General features: G+C 43.8%; 2 protein-coding genes across 4 annotated transcripts in view; one reads left to right on the forward strand and one right to left on the reverse strand.

Moving 5' to 3' along the window:
- Positions 1-11623, forward strand: part of LOC121287112 (transmembrane 6 superfamily member 2-like) — a 48953-nt gene extending 37330 nt beyond the window's left edge. Inside the window, exon 10 of the mRNA XM_041204667.1 lies at positions 11470-11623. Within this exon, the coding sequence (XP_041060601.1) occupies positions 11470-11475 (6 nt within the window). The 3' untranslated portion in view covers positions 11476-11623. The remainder of the gene's footprint in view (positions 1-11469) is intronic.
- The window catches only part of si:ch73-61d6.3 (occludin), a 23417-nt gene continuing 4509 nt past the window's right edge, over positions 1-18908 (reverse strand). Inside the window, exons 4-9 of one of the 3 annotated variants that reach the window (XM_041204661.1) lie at positions 15909-16070; positions 8086-8225; positions 6518-6712; positions 3287-3458; positions 1691-1732; positions 1-581 (exon numbers count right to left, since the gene is read on the reverse strand). In XM_041204661.1, coding sequence (XP_041060595.1) covers positions 480-581; positions 1691-1732; positions 3287-3458; positions 6518-6712; positions 8086-8225; positions 15909-16070 — 813 coding nt within the window. In that variant the 3' untranslated portion in view covers positions 1-479. Of the gene's footprint in view, positions 582-1690; positions 1733-3286; positions 3459-6517; positions 6713-8085; positions 8226-15908; positions 16071-18908 lie in introns of those variants that run through there. The other 2 variants (XM_041204662.1, XM_041204663.1) reach the window with 2 other exon arrangements.

The raw sequence follows: 18908 nt of genomic DNA on the forward strand, positions 1-18908 counted from the left end.
AAAGATCTCAAATAATTTGATATTTTAATGATGATTCATTTTTCCCATGTAATGGATGATTGTGGGTCAATTCTTCCAGAGGTTGAATGCTGTGATTGGAGTTGTGGATGGACTCCTCCCATGTTTTATTCACCCAAGTGTTGACAGTCTGTTTATCGATTGATCATGCATTGAATACCACATAGATCCTCCTCCTCGTGCAGAGTAAAACTGTCATATAAACTAATGTAGGAACGGAGTCAGCCCGACTCAGCCTTCCCCTGCTTGAAGTCTGGTGTCAATTCAGACTCACTGTGAAAGCTGTAGCATTCCAGTCCTGATCGTGCTCCCACAGGTAGAGTTTCTGACTGGAGTTTGGAATCTTCACTAAAATCTGCAGGACATTTCCCAGTTTTCATGTTGTGAGCTGTGGATGGGGATAGGGGCAGAAGGGGGAAAAGGCAGGAGAGACTGAAGGATGATGAGTCTCCTCTCAAAAGTTACTCTCGCTGACGGTCATAATCGCTGACCATCTGCTTAATGTGGGATAGTTTGCTCTTCAGCCGCTTGCTCTTCAGTCGTTTGCTCTGATACTCAGAGGTCTGGGAACAACAGAAAAGATAACAAAATATCAGGAAAGCCGAACTCAGTTCCCAGGTCGTCTTCTTTTTAATATTTGTTTTTCCTCTATAACAGTGGCTTAATACTCATGAAGACAAGCACCTCAGCGATGGAGAATCGAGTATTTCTATTTCCAGCACCCGCTGACCCCCATCAAACATTCCCAGGACAGGTACAGCACGAGGTTAGATACAGAGTAAAGCTCCTTCTACACCGTCCCCATCAAACACTCCCAGGGCAGGTACAGCACGGGGTTAGATACAGAGTAAAGCTCCCTCTACACCGTCCCCATCAAACACTCCCAGGGCAGGTACAGCACGGGGTTAGATTACGAGGTAATCTCATTCTCTGCTATGGAGGGATACTGGCCATCAATTTGTGCACTTAAATGATAAATGAACAGTTTGTCTGTTTTTAGTGATGTTGGTTGGGTGATAAATGTTGGCCAGGCCACCAAAGAGAACTCCCTTTCTCTTCTTTGAATAGTAGCCCTAGGAACTTTCATTTCCACTCGAGGGGCAGGCAAGGTCCCACTTTAACATCTCATCTAAAAGATAGTGCTTCCACCCTGAGTACTGCTCCGGGAGGGTCAGCTTGGATTTTGAGCTCAAGTTTCTGTGGTGACTCCACAACTTTTCAGATGGAGGTGAGCATGCTGCCCACTAAACCATGCAGGCCAGTTGGCTGAGCACACATCTGCCATTTTTGATTTGCTGGGTTCATTATGACATTGAGCCATGAACCACATACTGGGGAGATTGTTTCTTGGGAATATTATTGGATGTGGTGCACTGCAGACTGAGCAATGAGTTGAATGGGAATAAAAACAGAAGCAGCTGAAAACACTCGCAGCATCTGTGGAGAGAGAAACAAGAGTTAACGTTTCAGGTCTGTGACCTTCTATCAGAACTCCATTTTCCATTGTAATGACATGTCATTGTTCTGAAACGTTAACGCAGTTTCTCTCTCCAAAGATGCTGCCAGACCTGCTGAGTTTTTCCAGCATTTTCTCTTTTTATTTCAGATTTCAAGCATCTGCAGTATTTTGTGTTGCACCAAGTTGAATGGGATCTATGAGAGATACACTTACCTTTTTGAAGTCCTTTAATCTGTTGTATTCCTCAGCAACTCCCTGAAAGAAAGCAACATAAGCATTAAAACAGACCGGAAAAGGGACTTTTATAATAAGTCTATATGGCAATGCAGTGTGCAAAATTAAAGCAACTGGGATCGGGGTAATATATCGGCTTGGATTGAGAATTGGTTAGCAGACAGGAAACGGAGTAGGAATAAATGGATATTTTTCAGGTGGTGACTAGTGGGGTACCCCAGGGATCAGTGGTTAGGCCCCGGCTATTCACAATATATACCAATGATTTGGAGGAGGGACCCAAATGTAATATTTTCATGTTTGTTGATGACACAAAACTAGGTGGGAATGAGAATGGTGAGGAGTGTGTTAAGAGAGGATAATGTGGATAAGTGTGAAGTTATCCACTTTGGTAGGAAAAACAGAATGGCAGAGTATTATTTAAATGGTGATAGATTGTGAAATGTTGATGTACAAAGGGACCTGGGTGTCCTTGTACACCACTGAAAGCAAGCATGCAGGTGCAGCAAGCAGTTAAGAAGGCAAACGGTATGTTTGCCTTCATTGCGAGAGGACTTGAGTACAGGAGCAAGGATGTCTTACTGCAGCTGTACAGAGCCTTGGTGAGATCACACCTGGAGTATTGTGTACAGTTTTGGTCTCCTTACCTAAGAAAAGATATATTTGCCATAGAGGGAGCACAGTGAATGTTCGCCAGACTGATTCCTGGGATAGCAGGATTATTGTACGAGGAGCGATTGGGCCGAATAGGCCTGTATTCACTGGAGTTTAGAAGAATGAGAGGGAACCTCATTGAAACATATAAAATTCTGACAGGGCTGGACAGACTGGATGCAGGGATGATGTTTCCTCTGGCTGGAGGGTCTAGAACAAGGGGTCACAGACTCAGGATACGGATTAGGCCATTTAAGACCAAGATGAGGGAGAAACCTCTTCACTCCAAGGGTGGTGAACCTGTGGAATTCTCTACCATAAAAGGGTGTAGAGACCAAGTCACTGAATATATTTGAGGAGGAAATAGATAGATTTCTAGACCCTAAAGCATCAAGGGGTATGGGGAGAGAGCAGGAGTATGGTGTTGAGATAGAGGATCAGCCATGATCATATTGAATGGCGGAGCAGGCTCGAATTGTCAAATGACCTATTCCTGCTTCTATTTTCAATGTTTCTATTATGTTACTGGACTAATGATCCCAATGCCTGGGATATGGGGTGAAGGGCAGCTGGGGCAGAGGGACTGGGGGGGAAAGTCCTCATTGATCTGCATTTATGTCAAGTGCTGACAAGAGCAGATCTTGGTGACTTGAACTTGGAATTATCCCCCAACAAAGCAGCAACACTGAGGTCGCCCCCTTTCCAATCTCTCAGATTTCAAACAGTGACAAAGCAACAAAAAGGAAATAGGAGAATACATCGAGCGGTGTGACTTGGGATTGGGGTTGGATTGCGTGAGTTCCCAGGTGATCGAGAACACAATCCAGAGTTACAGCATTTAGACTGGAGCTCTCCTGGCTCCTTCCATCACCTTACACTGGAAATGAGGGAGGGGGAAGGGGTGAGGGGCAGTGTTCTTACCTGATAGCTGGCGTTCTCCTCAGTCAAGACGTCCAGCCGCTTGCTCAGGAAATTAATCTGATTGTTGGTTTCGTCCATTTCAGCACAAAGCTGCTTATATTCCCGAAGATCAGCATCAAATTCCCACTTGTATTCCTGCCGTATGGGGTCAGAGGTTATGGGAGGGTACAAGCTGATAAGACATGATGATATGGGGTTAGAACACGATCCATTCTAAAGCTGCTAGCAGCTCCCCCCCACCCCACTATCACCCAGCATCTTTAATATAAAAGGGAAAAGGCAAAGCAAGGGAGGGCAAGGCTCAACATTATGAAGATCTTTCATTTATCTAGTGCCTTTCACAATCCAGGACGTCCCAGTAGAGTGCTGCACTGTCAGAGGTGCCATCTTTCAGATGAGTTGTTAATCTGAGGCCCTCGGGGGTGGGGGGGGGCAGCAGGTAGAATAGATTCAACAGCCACTATTCAAAATTGGAGGCAGGAGTTCCTCCAGGAATATGTCCAGAGTTGGCAACTCTATCCTGGATATTGAAATGATGCTATTTATATAGGTAAGAACCCTCTATCTGGAAAAAGATGAAGCTTCTTTCATGGGTAAAAAACCTCCAACACAAGGAATGATGCTTTCTAAAAAAAAAACTTACATTTCTATTGCACCTTTCATGAGCTCAGGATGTCAATTATTTTACAGTCAATGAAGTACTTTTGGAAATGTGGTCACTGTTGTAATGTAGGAAATGCAGCAGCCAATGTAAACATAACAAGATCCCACAAACAGCAACGTGATAACAGTCAGATCATCAGTTTTAGTGATAATGGTCGAGGGATAAATATTGGTCAGGACACTGGGGAGAACTCCCCCACTCTTCTTCAAAAATTGAGGCTTTGGGATCTTTTATATCCACCTGAGAGGACAGATGAGTCTTTGGGGAAAGTCTCAGAGATGCAGATCTGACAATGCAGTACTCCCTTAAGTCCTGGCACTGGGAGTGATGGTCTGGATTAACAGCTCAAGTTTCTGGAACTGAACTCAAACCCTTCTGACTCAGGGATGAGAGTTTCTACCCACGGAGCCAAGCTGTGAAAGTGCAAACTTCTGTCACATGGTTAACAGCCAGCTATGTGGATCAGCTTGAGACAGACCATGTGTTTAACAGCCTGCTTTAAGGCTACAAGATGAGGCTTAAAGCCTGCTTTAAGGCTACAAGATGAGGCTTAAAGCCTGCTTTAAGGCTACAAGATGAGGCTTAAAGCCTGCTTTAAGGCTACAAGATGAGGCTTAAAGCCTGCTTTAAGGCTACAAGATGAGGCTTAAAGCCTGCTTTAAGGCTACAAGATGAGGCTTAAAGCCTGCTTTAAGGCTACAAGATGAGGCTTAAAGCCTGCTTTAAGGCTACAAGATGAGGCTTAAAGCCTGCTTTAAGGCTACAAGATGAGGCTTAAAGCCTGCTTTAAGGCTACAAGATGAGGCTTAAAGCCTGCTTTAAGGCTACAAGATGAGGCTTAAAGCCTGCTTTAAGGCTACAAGATGAGGCTTAAAGCCTGCTTTAAGGCTACAAGATGAGGCTTAAAGCCTGCTTTAAGGCTACAAGATGAGGCTTAAAGCCTGCTTTAAGGCTACAAGATGAGGCTTAAAGCCTGCTTTAAGGCTACAAGATGAGGCTTAAAGCCTGCTTTATGGCTACAAGATGAGGCTTAAAGCCTGCTTTATGGCTACAAGATGAGGCTTAAAGCCTGCTTTATGGCTACAAGGTGAGGCGTAAAGCCTGCTTTATGGCTACAAGGTGAGGCGTAAAGCCTGCTTTATGGCTACAAGGTGAGGCGTAAAGCCTGCTTTATGGCTACAAGGTGAGGCTTAAAGCCTGCTTTATGGCTACAAGGTGAGGCTTAAAGCCTGCTTTATGGCTACAAGGTGAGGCTTAAAGCCTGCTTTATGGCTACAAGGTGAGGCTTAAAGCCTGCTTTATGGCTACAAGATGAGGCTTAAAGCCTGCTTTATGGCTACAAGATGAGGCTTAAAGAAACACTGGAAACATCTGGGCCCTTTGGATTTTCAGGAGGCTTTTGATAAAGTCCCCCACAAAATAAAATAAAAAGTACATGGGATAGGAGGTAATATACTGGCATGGATTAAGGATTGGTTAACTGGCAGAAAACAGAGTAGGAATAAACAGGTCATTCTCACATTGGCAGGCTGTGACTAGTGGGGTACCACAAGGATCAGTATTTGGGCCCCAGCTGTTTACAATTTATATCAATGGTCTGGATGTGGGGACCAAATGTAATATTTCTAAGTTCACGGATGATACAAAGCTAGGTGGGAATCTGTGTTGTGAGGAAGATGTACATCAGCTACAGGAGGATTTGGACAGACTTAATGAGTGGGCAAGAACATGGCAGATGGAAGATAATGTGGAAAAATGTGAGGTAATCCACTTTGGTAGAAGGAACAGATGTGCAGAGTATTTCCTAAATGGTAAGAGATTAGAAAGTGTAGATGTACAAAGGGACCTGGGTGTCCTTGTCCATAAGTCACCGAAGGCTAACATGCAGGTGCAGCAAGCTACAAGGAAGGCTAATGGAATGTTAGCCTTTACCCCAAGAGGACTTGAGTCCAGGAGTAGTGAAGTCTTGCTTCAGTTGTATAGAAGCTTGGTTAGACTGCACCTGGAGTACAGTGTGCAGTTTTGGTCCCCTTACCTCAGAAAGGATATTAGTGCCATAGTGGGGAGTCCAATGAAGGTTCACCAAACTTGTTCCCGGGATGGCAGGACCATCTTATGAAGAGAGATTGGGGAAACTGGGCCTGTATTCTCTAGAGTTTCGAAGAATGAGAGGTAATCTCATTGAAACCAACAAAATACTAATAAGTAATAGATAGGGTAGATGCAGGTAAGGTAAGGTGTTTCCCCTGGTAGGGGCGTCTAGAGCCAGGGGACAATTTCAAAATAAGGGGGAAACCACTTAGGACTGAGATGAAGAGAAATTTCTTTACTCAGAGGGTTGTGAATTTTTGGAATTCTCTACCCCAGAGGGCCATGGAAGCTCAGTCATTGAGTATAGTTAAGGTAGAGATTGACAGATTTCTGATTAACAATAACGTAAAGGGTTATGGGAATAGCGTGGGTAAAAGGCATTGAAGTGTTCGATTAGCCATGATCGTATTGGATAGTGAAGCAGGCTCAATGGGCTGAATGGCCTTCTCCTGTTCCTATAAGAATCTGCAGCCTACCTTTCCCATTCCTCATCATCCATGTCATCGCAGGATTCTGCTCCTGTTGTGTAATCAGTCTCGTATTGAGATTCCTCCACATCAGACCTACCACGTCGTCTCCTTCTCTTCCTTCGACTGGCTGGAAGCTTCTTCACTGCGTCTTCAGATGGAGTCGAGTTGAAGTTCCTCGAAGGGCAGGAGGCAGGATGGTACCTGGCAACCGAGATCAAACAATAAAATTGTCACTGGTTTTCATAATCACAGGCAATGTTTCCCAGGGTAAAGATTATGACAAGTCCTATACTATAATAAAAACAGAATTACCTGGAAAAACTCAGCAGGTCTGGCAGCATCGGCGGAGAAGAAAAGAGTTGACGTTTCGAGTCCTCATGACCCTTCGACAGAACTGGGTCATGAGGACTCGAAACGTCAACTCTTTTCTTCTCCGCCGATGCTGCCAGACCTGCTGAGTTTTTCCAGGTAATTCTGCTTTTGTTTTGGATTTCCAGCATCCGCAGTTTTTTTGTTTTTATCCCTATACTATAATACCCCATCAGAGACGCTACAGAAGTAAAGAGTCTTCACCAAGACTCGTTCTTGTTAGTGTTCTCTGCTTCTGAATGTGTGGCCTGTTTGCTGGGACCCAGGTTAGATTTATACAGAGATAAAAACAAAAAAACTGCGGTTGCTGGAAATCCAAAACAAAAACAAAATTACCTGGAAAAACTCAGCAGGTCTGGCAGCATCGGCGGAGAAGAAAAGAGTTGACGTTTCGAGTCCTCATGACCCTTCGACAGAACTTAAGTTCGAGTCCAAGAAAGAGTTGAAATATAAGCTGGTTTAAGGTGTGTGTGTGGGGGGCGGAGAGTGGCAAAGAGTACAAAAGTATGGAAGTTATGCTAAACCTTTATAAATCACTGGTGAGGCCTAAGCTGAACTATTGTAGTCAATTCTGGGCATCGCACATTAGGAAGGATATAAAGGCCTTGGAGAGGTTGTGGAGGAGATTTACTAGACTGGTACCAGGGATGAAGGGCTTCAGTTAATGTGGAGACACCGGAGAAGCTGGGATTGTTCTCCTTAGAGCAGAGAAGGTTAAGGGGGGATTTGATAGAGGTGTTCAAAATCATGAGGGGTTCTGATTGAGTAAATGAGAAAGTGTTTCCAGTGGAGAGTAAAAATTGGGCAGGTATAAAACTAGTTGCCAAACCAAGCCTATCAGTTTCCTGCAAGGTAAGCTGAGGTTAAAATTTCATCCTCATATCTAACTATCCAAAGTCTTGCCCCCACCATCCATCCCACTCGATTATAACACATCGTGTTAAAGGAACAGAGAGGAGATGAGGACAAATTTCCTTTATGCAATGAGTTGTTATGATTTGAAAAGGTGGTGGGAGCAGATTCAATAATACCTTTCAAAAGGGAACTGAAGGGGAAATAATATGCAGGGCTGTGGGGAAAGAGCATTGAAGTAGGATTAACTGGATAGCTCTACCAAAGAGTGAGCACAGACATGATGGGTTGAATGGCCTCCTCCTGTGCTACATGATTATTAGTTGTAACATTTGGTCACACTTTTCACTTACTGATTGTGATTTTCCAAATTATGTGTGATAGGCTGTGAATTATACTCATTGGTGCTCATCGTATTGATACCGTTGGCTGGTTTATCAAAGTACTGAACTGCTTCCATGTCATCATGACCTCCGTCTGGAACAGTCTTCACCTGAAAGACCAGAAAGATACAAGGAGTGAATGACTGATAGATCACTTAGCTTCAATTGCTTTCACATAGTGGCCCCTTCAGAATCATTCTGCTGTATTTTGATTAAGATGATGAATTGTGAAAGGTAGGAGTGGGAGATAGATTATGGATGGGGAATGAGTGAGATTAGACTGGGCAGGGTATGGGGAGTGAGCAGGAGAGTGGGATTAGACTGGGCAGAGTATTAAAGGGTATGGGGAGTGAGCAGGAGAGTGTGATAGATCAGATATTAAAGTGTGTAGGTAACAAAGGGGAAGAGTGGGATTAAACTGGGTGGTTTGTGATTTAATGGGATGAATGACATTTTCTATTCTGGAACATTCTGTAATTCAGACCAAAATTTAAACTGGAGAAAGACAGTTGTATTTATACAGTTTTTCATCACATTTCAATGCATGTTACACCCACAATTTACTCAGTGAGTGATCAGTTAATCTGTTTGGGGTCAGGTTGCTTGACTGAGGAACGTTGGCCAGGACACCAGTAGACCACCGTGTGCTCTCCTTCTCCAGTGCCCTTGAACCTTTTAAAAACTCTTTGAAACACTGGAACAAGCAGAGGGAGCCCTGCTTTAACATTTTGAAAGATGGCACCTCTGACTGTGCAGCACTCATTGTGGTACTGCACTTTAACTGTTGGTCTGGTTTATAGATTCAATATCTCTGGAGTGAAACTTGACCCCACAACCAACAGATTCAGAGGTGAGAGTGTTGTCCACTGAGCAAAGCAAGCACTCAGCTGGATTGTTACCTGAAACCACTTGCATTTACATAGCATCTTTAATGGAACAAAAACATTCCAATATGCTCCAGAGGAGTGATTACCAAACAAAATCTAACACTGCACCAGATAAGGGAGATATTTGGACAGGTGACCACATGCTTGGTCAAAGAGGTAAGTTTTAAAAAGGTCCTGAAGGGGGAACAAGAGGCAGAAACATTTAGGGAGGGAATTCCAGAGGTTAGGGCTGCCAATGACACAGCAATGGTAATGGAGGATATGCAAGAGGCCAAAATTGGAAGAGCAGAGATATCTCAGAGGGTTGTGAGGCTAAAAGAGGTTACAGAGATAGGGAGGGTTGAGGCCAATGAAAACATGCATGAGAATTTTAAAATCAAGGTGTTCCCTCCATGAGCCACTTTCCTTTCCCTCTGTTCCTAACTCTCTCCTGGGGTCAGTACTACTGTTGGCCATCACCTTGTACCTCAATCAAGTACAGGCCTCTACTGCGAGTGAAACTAGACAGTGACTAGTAATGGACTATTCAACGTCATGATGCCTTACAGCTCAGCCCAGTTGTCACACCATGTATGCATCAGCCTGATGTCACTTGAGGGTAATCAGGAGTAGGAATCTTCCCTGTTCTCTTTCTCAATTGGCTCCTCTTGACCAAGTCAAGATCAGCTGATTTAACCTGAGATTGTCCCAACATTAATTAAAGTCAGAACTCAGGGGAGTAGCACAGTTTTAATTCTACAATAATGCCGTTATTTATTGGTGTGTGGACTTGAGTCAGTCCTATGAATGATTATTGCTCCAAGACAGAGTTCAGTGAGTTTTGTGACTCACTTTTGTGAGAAAGTCAAAACAAAACTGGCCCTCTCTGAGATTCTAATCATATTACCACCCCACCAACCCATAGCTAGATTCTCACCACATCCTTAATACCAACCCACCCACATTCTCCCCAAATTGAACAGCATTTGTGGAGAGAAACAGAGTAAACATCAAAGAAATCTTGACCCAATATGTTAACTTTGTCTCACTCCACGGATGCTGCCAGACCTACTGCGTATTTCCAGCATTTTCTGTGTTTATTTCAGATTTCCAGCATCCACAGTATTTTGCTTTTGTTCTCCTCACGTCCCTCAATCCCGTTCGCCCACCACTTCCCTATATCCCTCGATCCCACCTTCTCTCTTTTAATCTTATTTATACTGTCATTTTCAAAGGTCCTTCCCTGGAAGCATATTCTTCTCGATCCCTATTGGATGAAATGTTTCAACAAAAATAGGAACAGGAGGAGGCCATTCAAATCCTGGAGCCTGCTCCGCCAATCAATTAGGTCAGAGCTGCTTTGCACCTTGACCTCGTATCTTTTGACACGTTTACTGAACAAAAACATCACACATCACAGTCACAAAATCCTCAAGTGTCAGCACCTTGGTTCAACATCCAATTCCACATTTTTACCACCATTTGTACGAAAAGGTCTCATAAGATTGTCCTTCTTACCCCTCGTGCCTTCATTGTGAAACTGTGGTCCTGAGACTTAAAATTCTTCCCCACAGGAGAGAGAGTTCAACATTATGAAGAGAATTGACAAACTTCAATTGAAAGAAAGCAGGGCTTTCCTCACCACAGTGGGAGTGGCTAGATAGACCAAGCAGCTTCCCAAATCTCATCCCCGCCATGTCATGTGATGGACGCTCAGTGCTGGGTGAATGTGATTGTGTTGGTGGCATTATATTTAACTGAGGTGTGGAGGCAGTGCCCATCCAACGGGTAGCAGCTACCCGGAAAGTGTCTTGCAGAGTAACCCGGATCAGGATCGAAGGGTGACATCAAACTTGAATTTTACAAATTGTAAAATTGTTGGGTGCCTTTCACAGTCTTGGCAAGCCCCAAAGTGCCAATGAAATGCTTTCTGAAATGTAGTCACTGTTGTAATGCAACATTTTACACAAAGCAAGATCCCACAAACAGCAATGTGATAATGACCAAATCATCTGGTTTTCATGGCTCTGGGTGAGGAATAAATCCTGTCCAGGACAATGGAGAGAGCTCCCCTGCTCCTCTTCAAAATAGTGCCATGGGAATTTTATGTCCACCTGAGGGGGCAGGTGGGATCTTGTTTAATGTCCTATTCTGAAAGACGGCAACTCCAAAAGTGCAGCCCTCCCTCAGTACTGCACTGAGTGTTAGCCTGGGTGATGTGCTCAAGTCTCTGACATGAACCCACAACCTGACACAGAGGCAAGAGTGTTACCCACTAAACCATGGTCACCTTAGTATTTGTAAAAAGTGCTTATATGTGTTACAAAATCTAGGTGGCTTTGAGAACAGAGCGATTCTTTGGAATTGGGGTTGAATTGAGGAGTTCCTTTTGGGATCCTGGAACAGGGTGTGTTAAGAGTTGGAGGTAATATATTTGGTGACTGGATGTTAATGTACAACTAAGCCAGTGTTTACCCTTCTTGCACAGGCCTGAAGGAGCCAAATCAGCTTGGAGGTGCTGGACTGTTCTCCTTTGAAACCCAATGGATCAGAGAAAAGACTCAAATGCGACATCAAACACTAATCAGGCTCAGCTTCAGACCCTGAACTGTGGAAAGGAACAGGATACTCCCAGAGCTGCTAACTGACGTCTACCCCACGGACTGATCCATGGGCCCCAATTGCCCTCTGGCACCTCACCCAATTAGCCATTAGATGCTACAATAATGACACCTTGCATTTATATAGTGCCTTTAGTGTTATAAAGGTAATTCACTGTTTCTGCCTCTTCCTGCTGCACCATTCTCTCTGATGTTCCCAACAGATTTGAACATTCTCCTCTTTTTCATCTGTGCGATGGCCCCCAGCATCATCATCCTATGACAAGGGGTCAGCTTTCGCATGTACGCTGAGAGCACTCGGCTCTCCCTCTACACCATCTCTACTGAACTCTCTGCATGTGACATCCAGTCTCTGATCACTGGCAATTTCCTGCAGTTAAATTTTGGGAATTCAGAAGTCATTATCTTTGGTCCCTGCCAGCTATTCACAAACCTGCTGCCCTATTTGACCCTGAGCTGAGCTTCCGATCCTCATCATCACAAAGATCGCCTACTTCTACATCTAGAATATTCCCCGTCTCCACCCGTGCCTCATCTCATTTTCTGCTGAAATTCTAATGCCGGCTTTTATTATTTCCAAACTCAATCATTCCAATGTTCACCTGGCCAGTCTCCCACCAGCCACCCTCTGTAAATCTCAGCTCACCCAAAACTCTGCTGCATGTATCCTAACTCACATCAAGTCCTATTCATCCACCACCCTGATCCAGTCCGACAACATCTCAATTTTGAGATTCTCATCCTTATGCTCAAATCCCACCCCCTTACTTTCTCTGGAACCTCCTCTGGCCCAAAACTCTGCAAGGGCTCTGTGCTCTCCAATTCTGGACTTTGATATCCCTGATTTTAAAATCGATCCACCATTGGCAATCATGCCTTCAGCTTCCTGGGCACTAAGCTCTGGAATTCCCTCCCTAAACCTCTCTATTTCTCTTTCCTCCTTTAAGACATTCCTTAAAATCTCCCTTGGCCAAGCTTATGGTCACTTGCCCTAATATCTCCACATGGTTCAGTGTCAAATTTTGTTTGATAATCATTGCTGTGAAACGCCTTGGGAAATTTTATGAAGTTAAAGGTGATATAACAAAACAACAACTTGCATTTATGAGTTTTACAATGGGACTAGGCAGGGGAGTGGCACTAGGTGAACTGCTCTGGTAGCGACAACAAGCCTTTGTGCTGTACTCATTCTGATTCTATCAACTACAGCACTCCTCACCTCCCCCAATCTTTCTTAGCTCCAGCACTTTGCTCCCAATCACTGCCACCTGATTTAATTTGTCGTCTTCTACTATTTAAGCATGTTGATATCTCACGTGCCTTAACCCTTTAAAATGAAAGCAACTTGTGTTAACTGGAGAACTGTAAACTGGGCGAAGGAGGCCTGGACTGAACCTTCTAAACAGCAGCTGTTAAACTGCAACTCTTCGCTGACCTTTCAGCTCACAGTCGCTGTGCTTTGACACCATTTTAAAATGGCACAATATGGGTCAACAGTGGGAATTGATTTAATTACTTATGAGGCAAGTGAGTGAGTGAAACCAAAGTAACAATCAGGTTAATGAGTAATTGAACCGAAACTAAACTTATCAAAAAGCAAATAGAGCTGTGTGTTATAATGGGGCAATTGGCAGGCTTTCCACCTCAGCCTGATAAGATTGCGTGGTGAGTACAAGCTCCATCAACACGAGTCTTGTTCAATATCTTCCAGCACCAAACAGTAAACAAAAAGCTGGTGGGGGAAACATCTCACCTCGCTGTAGTCCGAGACCCTCCTTGGGTACCTCTCGGCTGTGCTGCTTAAATCTGATTGGTGGAGGAGGGTTGCCAGTGGAAAAAGGCAGGGATGTAGGGAGGGGCTTGGCAAATTGCTCAGCCAATATTGTCACTGCCCAACTATTTTCTTACAGGTTAAGAGAACCCCAGGTTCCATCCACAATGTGAATGGAACTCATCGCAGCCAGGGCAGTGCTTAAGCTATTACAACTGACCTTTGCACTCCTACTGTCCAGTGGCTTTCGTAAAGCGTACATACCTGGACAGCAGGCAAGGGACAGGATCTAGCTCACCATGACATCTCTGGAATTCCCTCCCTAAACTTCTCCGCCTCTTTACCTTGCTTTCCTCCTTTAAAATGCTCCTTAAAACCTACTTCTTTGACCAAACTTTTGGTCACCTGTCCTATTATCTCCTTACATGGCTCAGTGTCTCAATCTTTCGAATGAAGGGTCATCAACGACCTGAAACATTACCTCTAAGATAAAAGCAAAAAACTGCAGCTGCTGGAAATCCAAAACAAAAACAAAAATACCTGGAAAAACTAGCAGGTCTGACAGCATCTGCTGAGAGGAATACAGTTAATGTTTCGAGTCGGTATGACTCTTCAACAGAACTAAGGAAAAATAGAAGAGGTGAAATATAAGCTGGTTTAAAGGGGGGGTGGGACAGGTAGAGCTGGATAGAGGGCCAGTGTTAGGCGGGGATAACCAAAAGATGTCATAGACAAAAGGACAGAGTGGTCAACACCTCTTTGTCCATCTCCACCTATCACTGGCCCTCTATCCAGCTCTACCTGTCCCACCACCCCCCCCTTAAACCAGCTTATATTTCACCTCTTTTCTATTTTTCCTTAGTTCTGATGAAGAGTCATACCGACTTGAAACATTAACTGTATCCTTCTCCGCAGATGCTGTCTGACCTGAGTTTTTCCAGGTATTTTTGTTTTGAAACATTACCTCTGTTTCTCTCTCCAAAGATGCTGCCAGATCTGAATACTTCCTACATTTCCTGCTTTTATTTATGTCTGAATCTTTGTCCGTTTTATGCTCCTGTGGCATTTTTACTATGTTAAATACACTATAAGAATGTAAATTGTTGTGGTGGTGGTTCAATAATCCACACACTATTCTAGGTGAGGTACCAAAGGATCAGCTGGAGGCTGTGGAATAATATCTTCAACAGTGACTTCAGAAATGGTAGATAATGAAAATCAGAGAGACCAGTCCATTAGAACCATAGAAAAGTTACAGCACAGAAGAGGCCATTCGCCCCATCTTGTCCATGACAGCCCGAGGACACCCAGGTGCCCTTGCTAATCCCACCTTCCTGCACCCAGTCCATAGCCCTGCAGCTTACAGCACTTTAGGTACAGATCCAAGTACTTTTTAAAGGAGTTTAATGTTTCTGCCTCTACCACCAACTTGGGCTGTGAATTCCAGACACCCTCTGCCCTGACTGAGGAGTTATTGCTTTAGAAAGATACCAGAATGAAATGTGCAGTTTCAGAGTTGTAACACCTTTAGTTTCACCCTTATGAGTGGGAAAACTATTTTGTAACTTGTTGACAATAGGGATCTGCAATGTGATCATTCACCTAAATGATAGCATGTCCTTGTGCATGGTTAAATTCACCTGTGTGCGTCAGTTGATAAATCCAACCCCTGTGCATTGACCTTTGTGCCAGTTCTCAAATAACAAAGGACTTCAAAAAATTACTACTGGGTCCTCAAGTTGAACAAGGTGCAAAGACCAATAAATGTTTCTGTTCAAAAGTCTCTACATTGGGTATTGGGTGATTCAATGGCATAAGACAGGGTACTTTCTCCTTTTGGATCTGACTCTGAATTCATCACACAATCAAGATGGAAGTTTTCTTCCCCTATCAACTGTAAGGGTCCTAAGTAAAAGATGAGGTGGTCTCAACTCATTCCTGGTGAACAGAATTCAGCATAAATTAGCAGCCTCATGCACAAAATTTCCGAAAGCGTGGACTGAAAAAGTCCAATTGGCCCTCAACCCCTTTTCTCCAAAGCCCACGTTCGCTCTGCCCTATCAATCTGTATACCCATTAAATCTCCTCCCTACTCCACGTATACTCAGTATTATCATGAACTCTACCCAGACATTTATCTTGTGAGACAAAGTTCGAGTAAATAATCTGTGATTCCCAAAAGGATTAAAGCAGAACTCCAGAAATTCACCAGTTGTCAAATATTGGATCCTGGCCAACAGAGAACATTCCTTTAAATGTCTCTTTCTGCCAAAAGCCAGACTCAGCACGTCCACCATGGTATCTGCTCTATCTCTCCACCCTTTAATCTCAATATTTATCCATCTCGACTGACCTCTCCTGTTGGTGTGGCTGGGCAGAACACAACACACCCAGTTCGATCCAGTCAGGTCGCTTTGTGAACTTCTCATTTTGGGAGTCAACTCTACCCTGAGCCAATTGAAACTGTCCCACTGAGATTCACTATCTCAGGACTGACCGACAATTGAACTAGGAACTCTTCACAGGCTTGCTTACCCATTCCTCCACATTCGGTCCCACCTCTTCTTCAGCAAAACCTTTTCCCCAGAGGATATTTGGCTTCCCGTATTTCCAGATTTTCTGCCGCACTCTTTGAGCGAAGAAAGCAATAATACAAAACGTCAACGCCACCAGGAATCCACAAACAATCGCCACAGCCTATCGGCAGGAAACAGACAGGAACGGGATTAGTATTGTCTCCATACCGTACAGGGTTAATCTCAAACTGTTGATGCTTTCCATTTCCTTTCATTCTCTCAGTCTCTGAACCTATTTAGATATGTCCGTGTCTCTTTCTCAGTCTGAATGTTTGTGGCTCAGTCTCTTACTCCAGATCTGTCTTTGTTTTCCTATCAGCTCTTTCCACCTGTCACTCCATCTCCTTTTGTCCTGAATGTCTCTCCATATTTCTCTGTCTCTACTCCACCTTTCTTTCTATGTGTATTTGGGTACCTGTGTCTCTTTTTCACTCTTGTTCTCTTGGTTTGTCTGACTCATTCTTTCTTTCTCTGTGTCCCATTTCTCTCTTCCCTGGTGCCTGCCTCTGTACCTCTTCCCTTTTATGTCTGTGTATCTTTGTTTTCTCCTCACTCTGTCTCTCTGTGCCTATGTGTTGGTCAGCATCTCACTCTTTCCATTTGTCATTCTCCCTTGCCATCTCTCCAAGTAGTGTGGCTCTTTCATTTTGCTTCTGTCTCTCTCCATCTTGCTCTGCTTGCGCCTGTCTTTATCTCACTCTACTTCTGTCTGCATTGCTCTGCTTTTCAGTATCCATCTTCTTCCACCACTCTTGATGTTTTTTTCATTCTGTCTCTCAGATTTTTCCTACCACTCTTTCTCATTACCTATAACAGAAAGTGAATAGGAGGCAGCAACAACATCATGTATTTATTGAGTGCCTTTAAAAATTCCAGGGTGCTTCACAAGGGCTTTATTATTTAAAATTTGACAAGGAATACTAGGACAGGTGATTAAAAGCTTGGTCAAAGAGGTTGGTTTTAAAGAGGACAAAGAGGTAAAGGCGCAGAGATGTTTAGGGATGGAATTCCAGAGCCCAGAACCCAGGCAGCTGAAGGCCACCAATATGGAGGGATTAAAATTGGGGATGCTCAAGAGACCAAAATTGGAGGTTCACCGAGACCTCGTAGGGCTGTGGAACTGGAGGTTGCAGAGGTAGGGAGAGATGAGGTTGTGGTGGGATTTGAAAACAAGGATGAGAATTTTAAAAATTGAGGTTTTTCTGGACTGAGTGCTAATGTAGGACAGCAAACACATGGTACAAGGACTTCATGTAAAAACATCATTGCTCCTTTCCTCGATCTTCTCTAACAATTAGTTTTATGAAGCCAAGTGTCTAAATTCAACATGATCAATAGTGGCCTCAGAGAATTAAAGCAACCAGTCTTTGAATATTCTTACGATACTCCACTAATAGCAATGAGTGCTATTTGGGTGATAACTGCGATCATTTTCCATTGAGAGGATGGAGGCCATTCCCTGCTTGGGTTGGATTACGAGGCAGGATCCAAGAGTAAGATTAAATCCTCTTGGCATTGTCTATATCAGGTTAAGGTTGACCAATTACATTTCTAGCAATGGTCACCCACACACCTTTCTCCTTTCAGCATGGATTGTTTTGCATCTACCCAAAGCAGTTCGATCCGGATTAGCCCAGCATAGGGTTACCAACTCTGGCTAGTCATTTCCTGGAGGGTTCATCGTATGATCTCACCCACCTCCAAATGCCCCACCCCACACTCCCACTACAGATCTCCTGACAAGTCCACCTTTGTGATGCTCCACCTTCCTATAACCAATTGGAAAGTGTTCAGACTTTGCTATCCATTTGGCTGACAATTTAAGAATGTTCAACTTGCATTTTGCCCCATCTCCAATCTCTTTAGAACTAATAAATGGAAATAGCTAAAGAAAATATTTTTATAAACCATCTGAAAACAGCACCAGAGAGAACCAATATGGATTTGTGATGGATAAGTCAAATCTGATTAATCTAACTGAACTTTTATTGAAGCCATTAACCTGTTGTGTAAGGGTGTGTCTGCAGTTGGTGGCAGTATACCTGAAAACATTTGACGAGTTTCCACATAAGAGATTAGCAAATAAGGCTCAAGTCAGGAGCGTGATGGAATACTCCCCCACTTGCCCAGATGAGTGCAGCTCCAACAACACTCAAGAAGCTTCAAGACAAAGCAGCCCACTTGATCGGCATTCCATCCACCACTTCAAAATATTCATTCCCCTCCACCATCAACGCACAGTGGCAGCAGTGTGTATCATCTACAAGATACACTGCAGCAACTCACCAAGGCTCCTTTGACAGCACCTTCCAAACCCACAATCTCTACCACCCAGAAGGACAAGGGCAGCAGACATATGGGAACACCACCACCTGCAAATTCCCTTCCAAGCCACCACCATCCTGACTTGGAAATATATCACCGCTCCTTCGCTGTCACTGGGTCAAAATCTTGCAACTTCCTCCCTAAGGGCATTGTGGATGTACCTACACCATACAAACTGCAACTAGTGCACAGGTGGAAAAAAAAGATCCAAAAGGCAAGTAAAATGTTGGCTGTTATGTCAAGGGACCTGAAATTTAAAAGGGGAGAAAGTTATATTTCTGTTTTGTGGAGTCTTGTTCAGACCCCATCTGGAGTAACTTCTAGATATCACAGTTTGGGAAGGAGATATTGACCCAGGAAGGAGGCAACACAAATCCACTAGAATGATAGCAGAGCCCAAAAGGTTAAATTATGAGGATTGATTATATAGATGGGACTTGAACTTAGATGACTATGATGTGATGTAAACGAGGTGTTTGATGATGAAAGGATTCGATGGAGTAAAGAGAGAGAAACCATTTCCTCGGAGAGGGGTGGTGGTGGGCAGAACCTTAAAATTCGAGCCGGGCCATTCAGGGTGATGTTAGGAATCATTTCTTCACACAAAAGGGAGTAGAAAACTGGAACACTCTCC

Source organism: Carcharodon carcharias, chromosome 14, assembly GCF_017639515.1.
Source record: "Carcharodon carcharias isolate sCarCar2 chromosome 14, sCarCar2.pri, whole genome shotgun sequence".
In the NCBI taxonomy this organism is placed as follows: Eukaryota; Metazoa; Chordata; class Chondrichthyes; order Lamniformes; family Lamnidae; genus Carcharodon; species Carcharodon carcharias.